Raw genomic sequence first — 10,990 nt, forward strand, 5'->3', positions numbered from 1 at the left:
GCTCTAAACTCCTCACTCCTCACTCCTCACTCCTCGCTCCTCACTCCTAGCTCCTAGCTCTTCACTCCTCATTCCTCACTCTTCGATCCTCACTCCTAGCTCTTCACTCCTCATTCCTCACTCTTCGATCCTCACTCCTAGCTCTTCACTCCTCATTCCTCACTCCTCACTCCTAGCTCCTAGCTCTTCACTCCTCACTCCTCGCTCCTCACTCCTAGCTCCTAGCTCTTCACTCCTCACTCCTCACTCCTCGATCCTTGCTCCTCGCTCCTCACTCCTAGCTCCTAGCTCTTCACTCCTCATTCCTCACTCTTCGATCCTCACTCCTAGCTCTTCACTCCTCGCTCCTCTATCCTCGTTCCTCACTCCTCGCTCTTCACTCCTCAGTCAAATCAGAAGTAGCTCCTTATGTCGAGGAGAGAGGAGGGAGATCTGATGAGTGAGGACAATGGAGAGCAGCCATCGAAGAGTTTTTACTGACAGACACGCCCCCTTATTGGATATCACTCAGTGATTGGACACTGCAGCGGATCGGACTCCATTAAAGATTCACAGCATGTTCAGAGTTTAACAACGGAGATAAAATGGACCTGGCGTGAACTGAAATATTCAGAGTTCAGCAGTTCATGAAGGAGCCCAACGTCCTCTGTCATCACAGCTTCATTTCTGCGTGTAACGACTCCTTCCTGTATTCTTCAAACAGGAAGTTCTCCAACAGAGTTCAAGGAAAAATTCACAAAGGATGTTTCCTCGCCGGCGGGAGTCTTTTTATTGAATAGTCTTCCTCCAAGAGTTTTTCAAAGAACTGCGGAGAGAAAGACCCAACGCCTGAAAACAATAAAACGCCGTACGATTGTTCAGGCAGCCGAGATCCTGCAGGACTCAGAGATGAAGATAAAATCTCTGGTTTCCATTTATTGATTACAGCCGCCGCTCTCGATGAAGTGATCAGAGGAGATGTTTTTATTTGATGAATAATTCTGTCACACAGCCGAGGCTCAGAGTGTCCTCTCAGGTCTTTTTTGATTGTTTCTAAAACATGGATGACATGTTGAATGATAAACACACAGGTTAGAGCTCTCAGGAGCTCACACCGCCTCACTCCATATGTGGCTAGTTAGCAGCTACTTTTAGCCTCAGGATGTTTGTGAAAGCGACCCCTGATCGCTGACTGACAGGTCCATCGTCAGATTTGAACCCTGCCGTATCAGCGAGTCCTTTTGAACGTGTCCTCGTGTCTGAGCGGCTCCACCGTCCTGATGAGAGAAGAGTCGACAAAAACCTTCAAACGTTTCTCTGAGTCTCCGTCAGTGTTTGCTGTTCACTCGGAGAGAGTGTTGCCCCGAGTTTCACCTCGCAGGCTATTAAATATGGAGCCATAGGCGTGCATGGAGAAGAGCTATATCTGCAAAATACAAAATGGAAATCAATGTAGAAACATAAAAAGGAATGCATTGAAAATAAAATGTGGAAAATGGAAATCCAAGTGGTTCTGTAAATGTTGTTTCAGTGCATGTTTGTTTTTACAGTAAATATTGTTTTTTCACATCATCGGAGGGTTCAGATCAGAACGCTGCAGCACAGTTGTTGTATCAAGATGAACTTTTTTAACTTCATCAGACAGACACATTTCGCCTTGTGCAGGGGCGGGGGCCTTCATCAGGGTCATCCATGGGGACGATGATGACCCTGATAAAGGCCCGGCCCCGGATAAGCCGAAACGCTTCGGCCTATCAAAGTTTCTAAAGTTGATTTTCATTCTATCAATACAATTCTTTTATTGTTCTTTATGCTTGTATGTCAAAGTAAGGTGCTATATGAATAAAGTTATTATTAAATAGAGACAATGAGCCTCATTAGCATCTCCTCTCTCTCTCTCTCTCTCTCTCTCTCTCTCTCTCTCTCTCCAGATGTGTGCGTCTGTGACTCGGAGCTGGGCCCCCCCGGCTGGAGGGAACCTCTGGACTGCGTCCGAGCGTCTGAGCTGTGTAACCAGAACAGCCAGTGCAGCTCCCGGTACCGGATCATGCGCCAGTGCCTCTCGGGAGGGGACAAGGAGCGCAGCGCCATGCTGGCCTCCAAGGAGTGCCAGGGGGCGCTGGAGGTGCTGCAGGACTCTCCGCTGTACGACTGTCGCTGCAAGAGGGGCATGAAGAAGGAGCTGCAGTGTCTGCAGAACTACTGGAGCATCCACATGGGTCTGACCGAGGGTAAGAGGCTCACACACGGCTCGCTGCACAGATAATTAAACCTCCTGCTGCCTGTTGATGCTGCGTCAGTGATGAGCTGAGAGCTGGCTGAGGACACAGAGCGACTTTTACAGAGATATTCATATGTTCAGAGCTCGGGGAGGCTCTTCATCGATTGTTGCGTTGGTGCCACTTTGAGTTCTGCCTCGAGTGTCAACAAGGGGCAAAGCAGCTGAGAACAGAAGGAATGTGAAGCTGTTGGTTTAACTTTCACTCTAAGTTTCTCAACCTCAGTGTGTTTCCATGCTTTGGAGATTTTTTTTAAAAAGTGGAGCCAACGCTGAAGTTACCATCTTTACCACGGGCAATACGTCTGAAGCGTCAGGTCTCACGTCTTCAAACTTCAGCTCAGATCGTAGACACTATAAGAAATGGACCCCGTGTCTGAGAACGGCTCTAACTTATGTGCAACAGGGGGCGATCTTTTAGGTCCAGAAATCAGTTTGATTATGTAGATGTTGATGATGGAAAAAAAAACAGGTTTAAGGTCTCAATCTGTATTTTGAAGTCTTCTTCGTCACAGCATGATGCTCTTTAAGGTCCCATTTAGAGTCAGAGACACCAGAGTGGGGGGGGGGGGGGGGGGGGGGGGATTAGGGGCGGAGCTACATGGGATTCACAAGACGCTACAAAGGAGAGCTGAAAATGTTTGAACGGTGATTTTTGATTAGATTTTTGCTCAATATCTCAGTTGGTGTGGATTCAGGATTGTAGCTCCTCCCCCTCAGTACAGATCTCAGCTGTCTAGAGCACAACATACCTGAAGCTCACAGCCAATCGTGTGTGCGTGAGTTGCTCTGTTGGTAATGGGTGTGCATGTGATCAAAGTGATCAAAATGTGTGGTTATAAAACACACGATATGTCTGCTGCATCTACTGTTCTCCTTTTGTAAACACAAGTCAGACCGTGTAACAGAAGGGTGCTGATGAATGGCTGACATCATAAACTATACGCTAAACAGCATTTTGAGCTCTTTGTTGTTGTTCTTGTTGTTTTAATGTGCTGTGGGACTTTTAATAGAACAAACATCCCAGGAACATTCCCACACTGCAGAGCTGCAGAGTCGCCCCAGACACCTGCTAACGGCTCCGGTTTGTTCAGGTCCCACTGCTGGTCCTGCACTCTGTTCACACACACACACACACACACACACACACACACACACACACACACACACACACACACACATGGCTTGTTGGCTGGCTGGCCTAGTTTGGGTCTAAGCAGTGGCAGAGCTCATTAAGAGCCGCTCTCTTTGTTCTTCATTCCACTGAGGATGTCTCTGCAGCGCCAAAGCTCATGTATCACACACAGACACACACACACACACACACACACATACACACACACACACACACACACTATACACACACACTTGGTGGCCACACACAGGATATACATTTAAGCCAGACAAAGTCGTGCAAACGTACAAAAACACATTCTCTCAGATATGTGACATTCAGTGTCATCAGCAACTCAAGGACACAGAGCACCGTGCGTTCATGTGTCTTACAACTGTGGTTGTTTTGTGCACACAGGACTGTGGTGCGTTCGCGTGTCTCACGACTGTGGTGCATTTATGGGTCTCAGGGCTATGGTGCTTTCGTGTGTCTTGGCACCTTTTGAAGTTTGGTCTCAGGACTGTGGTGCGTTTGCATTTCTCAGTGATTCAGTTAGTTTGTGTGTTTCGGTGATGCGGTGCGTTTGTGTCTTTTAGATGAGTTGTTATGAAACATTTAAATCAGCTTATCTCCAGTGTTGTGTCTCATTAAGTGTGTAACACATGTGTGTGTCTGTGTGTGTGTGTGTGTGTGTGTGTGTGTGTGTGTGTGTGTGTGTGTGTTTGGGTGTGTGCATGTGTGCAGACCTCCTGTTGTGAGCTCACTCCATTATGAATTTTGTTTTCCTCCTCTTTGTTTTTTTTTTAAATCAAATATTGGAGTCCTGCCGGCTCGCAGGTGGATTAACAATTTAACAGAAGACAATACGATGAAAATGACTTCAATAAAAACAAAGAGTGTTTTTAATATTTCATATTTCTCAGGTTAAGTACCCACAAGGTGTTCATGGACTCAGTGTGTGGTCAGGGTATTGTTGTTTTGGCTATGGAGCTGATTGACCAATCAGCTGCTAATGGTTCTTAACATGTGAATAAATAAAGTTCTGATTTGACCTGTTGTAAAAAAGTGGAGCTCAGACGTACCACGCAGAAACCTCCCGCAGAAACCGATGCTGAAGTGTAAAATCCTCGAGTGTCCACTAGAGGCTGGCTGCAGAAGCACAGGAAGTCAAATACACACCCATTCTATAAAGCCTGTTTTTACAGCAGAGATTAACATGTTTATTTCCCGCTCAGACACGGAGCGAGGAGGAGGTGGGTACAGTTCATGATCAGTAGGCGGTAAAACTACGGGGAATATCATATTGTGAAAAAAGCGCCGGTCGCCGGTGACATCATCTGCGCCTTTCTGAGCAGTTGAAAAACCAAAGCGCTCAGAATGACCTGCTTCTGCTCTCTACTCGTTAAAAACAGTTTTGAAAAAGACGCTGGCGCTCAGAAAAAAAACTCTAGGTGGACACTTAGGGAACTTACATTTTTGGACCTATCATGTTGTCTTTATTTATTTAGCTTCTTGATGAAGGCATGCTGAGAATGTTTGATGCAAACCTAATTGAGTTAACTAAGATGTCTTTTATGAATGCTGCATTTTCCTCAAACCTCAGGAGGATGATCATTTAGAATCAGTCAGATCTAAAAACATTTCTCTCCTGGAGAGTTCTGGAAATACCAGCAGGAGGCTGCAGCAACGCTTGTAAGGAAGGTAAATAAAATATTTCAAACCCTTTTTCCCAGAGCACTTTAGTGGGCAGAACTTCAAGGGCGCAGGTAAATGGGTTGAGGATGGATGCAGCCTTGAGTCGTGAGTCTTTGCACATCAAACAACTGATTCAAACAGCAATCTGTGCGGATGTGTGTGTGCTCGCTAAGTGCAGCAGTTTGAGCACAAAGACGGCAAGAAATTATCTTTATTTCTCCGAGGACGCTCGCTCTGCAGCATTGTTAATTACAGTTAAAATGAGTTTATATACGTCTGATGGAAATTGTGTTCTTGCACATTTAATTTCCGGCTCTATTTTCTCTTTCATGTGACAACGAACAAAAGGAGTTTCTCCCTCCTGCGCCTCTTCTCTGCCGTCTCTCATTCATGCATGAATATTTAACACGGCAGAAGAGGATTTGTTGGCTTTTCAGCTTAAAACTTATAATAGAATCCAGAGAAGAAGAACAGGTAAGAGGAAATAAGTCCAAAGTTTTCTTTGCATCCAAGGTTAGGCAGTTTGGATTTAAAGGAGGGATTAACATTTTGGGAAGGACACAGCTATGGTCAGATCATCTGAAGCGGAGTTAAGTAGAGGCACACTGGTTTCTTTAACACGATTGTATGAAATGTAAACAAACAGAGAGGAATGACCGAAGCAGACAGAAGAACAAAAAACATGCAGAGCATTAAAGATGTGAAGCACACGGCACAAAGACGTCTGTTTGAAGAAGTGATGTTTAAAGACGATTATGATTGGCTGAGTCTGAGCTCCTTACAGCAGGAGCATCCCGGGCTGCAGCGGAGCCGGGTCCCCCGTACTCTCAAACCTGATTTAAATCTCAGACACAGAACAGCTCGGAGGCCGCCCGAGGATCTCAGGAAGGAACCGGAAACATCCGGAAACAAAGCGAGAGTGAGGCAAGAAGTGGAGTAATATGTTCTCTTGTCCTGGTTTAATTTAAAAGTCGAGCAGCTGCATTTTTTCCTCTCCCTAGTTTGGAGGATTCGTGGTAAAGAGTTAAAGAGGAAGAAAAAGTCAAAATCTTTGAGGGGAAGTGGGATGAATTGTTGACTCTCCTGAAAACGTTAACATATTTTTAGGTAATAAGAAGAAGCTAAGGATGCATGTTAAATTCATGGATTCTGTCAGTGTCATTGTGTAACTGGAAGTAGTTCATTCATATTATGTTGGAAACGACCCCAGGATTCAGCTTGTAAATATGAAATAAGGAAAGCAAAGATTTAGCGCTGCTCAGAGGTCCAGTGAACATCAGGACCATGTAGCTGTCTCTGTCTCCTGATGTTCCTAGGTGACTAATTTCCCCGTCGACTGAACTAAATTATATGAAGCCTGACACAGTCTGCAAATGTTTTCTTCAAAATACGACCAAACTACTCTGCTCCACGATGCTAACTGTTCACAGAGCTTGTTTACATCCAGGTTGTGGAGCAAGCAGAGAAGACCCATTAATCGTAGCTACAGCCAGTCTATGGCTGAAGCTCCCATCAGTGGCTATTTTAGAGCCTGTCGGGGCCCTGGGCAAATAACAATTTGGGGGCCCTCCAACCAGCATTCATTGGCATCATGTCTGCCTGCTGACGATTACTCCTCCTCTTTTTCTCTCCTAAAGACGGATCATTCCTCTTCGTTTTTCTTTGTTGACTTTCCTTGAAAAACTTTGTTTGTGAGCCTTCAGGGTCCCCCTACTGGTCTGGGGCCCCAAGCAGTTGCCTGCATTGCCTGTTGACAAGCAGCACCTCTGGCTGGCGGGTGACTGTGTTGTAGTAAGCCTCGAGGCCAACATATGATAATACTTGTATTTGTTTGAGGGGCTGACAACAACAAAAAATATAGGTCTGCAGAACTGCCTGTGGTCTAGTGGTTAGTGTGCGTCCATGAGGCTGTAGTCCTCCAAGCGGGCGGCCTGGGTTTGAATCCGATCTGTGGCTCGTTTCCCGTATGTCATTTCCCCCTCTCTCTCGCCCTGATTTCTGACTCCCCTGTCCTTTCTCTCCAATAAAGGCGCAAAAAGCTAAAACAATCTTTAAGAGAACTTTATTTTGTATTGAAAAGAAATTGGTCTAAGAATAGAGCCCTGAGGAACTCCACATGTTATCAGGGCTTAAGAAGACACACTATTCAGTTATAAACACAGAAAAACAAAAAGCACTAATTAATTTCTCATTATGCCTCATTAGCTTGAAATGTGTCCTCAAATGAAAATGTCACAGAAATTGAGCTATAAATACAAACCTGCACAATAAGTATCCGTTCAATTTAAAGTCTACGTCAGTAGATGTTGGAGTGTTGCGGCTAACATGAACGCCAAATATTCAGTACGAGATTCATGTTGACACAGTCATCGTTTTCTTTGTAATTTTATTTCTCAATAATGTTTGATAAATATTTCAAATGTATTCAGCAAAATACGTTCAATTAAAAACAACCTGATGACTTATGAATATGATGAAGTAAATAAAGGACGTCCTCATGCCGGCTTCAGTTTCACGGTGTTACGACCCAGTTTCTCTCCCTCTCTGGATTCTGGGGTCTCCCTCCTCCCTCTGCCTGCTGCACACCTCAGAGCTATCCGCGCTCAGGGAGGAGGATGAGGAGGAGGATTTAGAGGAGCCAGGTAGGACAGACTCATGCACACACACACACACACACACACACACACACACACACACACACACACATACACACACACACACACACACACACACACACACACATACACACACACACACACACTCTGCAGCTTGTGCTGAGGATCTTTTGTTCTCCATTTTGTATTAATATCCTTTCCCCAATTATTTTTCCAAGGCGTGTCCAGATTGCTCGTTTTTTTTATTTTAGTTCGGGCTCGAGACCCCAGGTAGTCCTGTTTCCTGACTCTTTATTTTCTTTAGGTCAGTCTTGTTTTCTTTGGCAGTTTTTAGGGGGGTGTGCGGAGAGCGACGGGCCATTGCAAGGTTGGCTCGGCAACCGGCCCATCTTTTCTCCTTGGCCGAGGTCTCCAGCTCCTTTTGTTTCCTTTGGTTTCTTATCTGTCTTTGATTCATTTGGGCCGTAACACACAGCATGCCATAAAGCGTTTATTTATTCATTGATCTGTGACTCCAGTCTACATGCACAAAAAAGTAAAGTGTGTTTTTTGAAAAAGACTTCTGTGTCATGTTGTGGTAAAACAAGAAATGGGACCAAATTAAAGATGATTAAACATTTTAATCAAACAAAAAGACCAAAAGGCTGAAACAAAAGCTTTCTTCAAAGAGTCCAAATTCAAAACAAAGTCCAACATAAACCGAGGAAAAGCCGCCAGACGGATCACGTACATGAGCCAAGAACCAGAGAAGGAACCTGGGAGCCGGAGGAACAGGTGAAGGCAGGATGTCAGACGCGGGACCAGGAGCATGAATCAGCCAGACTGCAGACGTTGGAACAGTGAGAGGCGTTGGCCAGACCTCCCAGGGGGAACCAGGAGAACCAGGAGTCTGCTGGGTCTGCTTAGGGAAAACCAGGAGTCAGCTGGACTGCTGAGGGAGAACCAGACATCCACAAGATTGGACTGCTGAGCAAGAACCAGGAGTTAGCTTGACCGCCATGGGGGAACCAGGGGTTGACAGGACCACTGAGGGGGAACCAGGGGTTGACAGGACCACTGAGGGGGAACCAGACATCCACAGGACCGCTGAGCAAGAACCAGGAGTCGGCTTGACTGCCATGGTGGAACTAGGAGGCGACAGGACCGCCAAGGGGGAACCAGACATCCACAGGACCATCAAGGTGGAACCAGACAACGACAGGAACACTTGGGGGAAGCAGACATCCACAGGAATGTGGAGCAAGAAGCAGGAGTCAGTGGGACCGCAGAGGGGGAACTAGGAGTCCACAGGACCGCCAAGGGTGAACCAGACATCAGTAGGACCTCAAGGAAGGACCAGGGATCGCCATGGGAAGCAGACATTGACAGGACAGCTGAGCAAGAACCAGGAGTTAGCTGGACTGTCGAAGGGGAACCAGATATTGACAGGACCGCTGAAATAAAATATTAAACTAAGGAACAACTCCTGACATTATGATGCTCTTAATGGCTTGTTATTGGGTCAAATGTGGCTGAAAGGAAATATCTTTGTCTTGATGCTGGAATGAGCCGTGATGCAAACATCCTACAACTTTATGACCAATCAGAACAGACACTGCAGTGTAAAGGAGGGGATTAACTCATTTAGTCTCTGTTGCTGTCTGAACTACCTATATGACTTAGTGGATCTCCACGATGAAGAGATGAAGTTTTAGGGAGTTGGGGGAAGTTTAGATTTAGGTTATTGACACAGTAAACAGGAGCTGACTGGTCCCTGCAGCTTGTCTTATTGCTTATGATGTAAACTCGTCGCTCCAGCAATTCAGCAGATGTTTGGTTAATTAGAGGAGTCATGATTGACAGCAGCATCCTGGATTCTCTCTGTGGAGTTTCCATTGAACGTGTGATTACCCAGCAGATCCTCAGAGAGCAGTTAAAAGGTGCTGAAGAGGAGGGGGAAGATGACTAATGAGCGGAGGGACAGGAAACTGGTTGTGGGTGGAGAGAGCTGAGTCTGTAGACGGAGAGTGAGAGTCTTTCTTGCAACTTTTCCTTTTTCTCTTTTCTTTCATAATTCTTTGCTTAAGGACTTCTGCTCTCCGTCTGAGAGACAAAAGGAAGGAAACACTCACAATGAAGGAACTCTGAAGCCATTGAGTTTTCATCCACCTGTTTTTATCTGCTCTCTGTCATATGCAAACAAACGAGCCGAGCAGAAAAACCTTGAATGTGACACAACAGAACTTTACGTTTGGTTTGATAAAACAACTGGCGTTTACAAAGGAGCCACACACACACACACACACACACACACACACACACACACACACACACACACACACACACACACACACACACACACACACACACACACACACACACACACACAAAACACAAAGGGACAAGTAACTACAAGTAGACAATAAAAACACCTCACAGAGACACATCAGAACTCGTAAGAGATGCAATAGGACTACAAAGACACTAAATAATAAGGAAAGAGATCCAAAAGAACTACAAGGCCCTGCAAGAACCCCCCCCCCCATATTTCAGACAGGCCACCCCTGAAATCTTCCTGACCCACCTGTTCACACCCGTCTCTCACAGCGGGAGATTATCCCTGTTGGACAGGAAGTGGCGGGGGGGGGGGGGGGGGGGGGGGGGGGAATACCACGATAACCACGATGGTGACAACAACCACAACAAGCACAATAAGGAGGAAGGACATGACGTGAAAAGAACCATGCGGAAGTGAAAACAGAGACAACCAAATGAAGATGCAAAACCTCAAAGAGACACAAAGCAAACACAGAAATACAAAAACAGAGAAATGCACAACAGCTACACATAGAAACCAACAAAAGTAGAAGCAAAACAACTGAAAGTAAACACACAAGGAAACCCCGAAGAGATCCATAAGAACCACATGGAGACATAGAAAGACCACTACAGATACAAGACGACCACACAGGGGAACAAAGACAGAACCAAAGAAAATAACCACACGGAGACGGAAAAAGAAGCTCAGAGAAATACTGAACATCCAAAGTGAGACGCTAAAGCTCCTCCGACAGACTCTAAAGACTCAAACACTTACTATGTCAACACACAGAGCGACTACATAACCACAAAACGATGCAAAGGACCAACATGCAGCTGCATAACGAGCACAAAGTTACGTCAAAGAAGCTAAAAAAACATGCAAAATGACCTGAAGATCAGAACAACCAACGAGCAGAAAGAGTCAGGAGAGGCACCATCTGCAGGCTAATTAGAGTTTATTTAATATGTTGACAATAAGGAAGTCATATTTAACTCTGAACCAACAAT

At 45.5% G+C, this 10,990-nt stretch overlaps 1 protein-coding gene and 1 long non-coding RNA gene across 3 annotated transcripts in view; one reads left to right on the plus strand and one right to left on the minus strand.

Annotated features, from left to right (window-relative positions):
- The window catches only part of LOC132992230 (uncharacterized), a 190,881-nt gene that overhangs the window by 97,235 nt on the left and 82,656 nt on the right, over window positions 1-10,990 (minus strand). The window lies entirely within an intron of this gene.
- gfra2b (GDNF family receptor alpha 2b) overlaps window positions 1-10,990 on the plus strand; it is a 95,074-nt gene that overhangs the window by 6,674 nt on the left and 77,410 nt on the right. Inside the window, exon 2 of the mRNA XM_061061414.1 lies at window positions 1,911-2,210. Coding sequence (XP_060917397.1) covers window positions 1,911-2,210 — 300 coding nt within the window. The remainder of the gene's footprint in view (window positions 1-1,910; window positions 2,211-10,990) is intronic.

Source organism: Labrus mixtus, chromosome 17 (assembly GCF_963584025.1).
Source record: "Labrus mixtus chromosome 17, fLabMix1.1, whole genome shotgun sequence".
NCBI classification, from domain to species: Eukaryota; Metazoa; Chordata; class Actinopteri; order Labriformes; family Labridae; genus Labrus; species Labrus mixtus.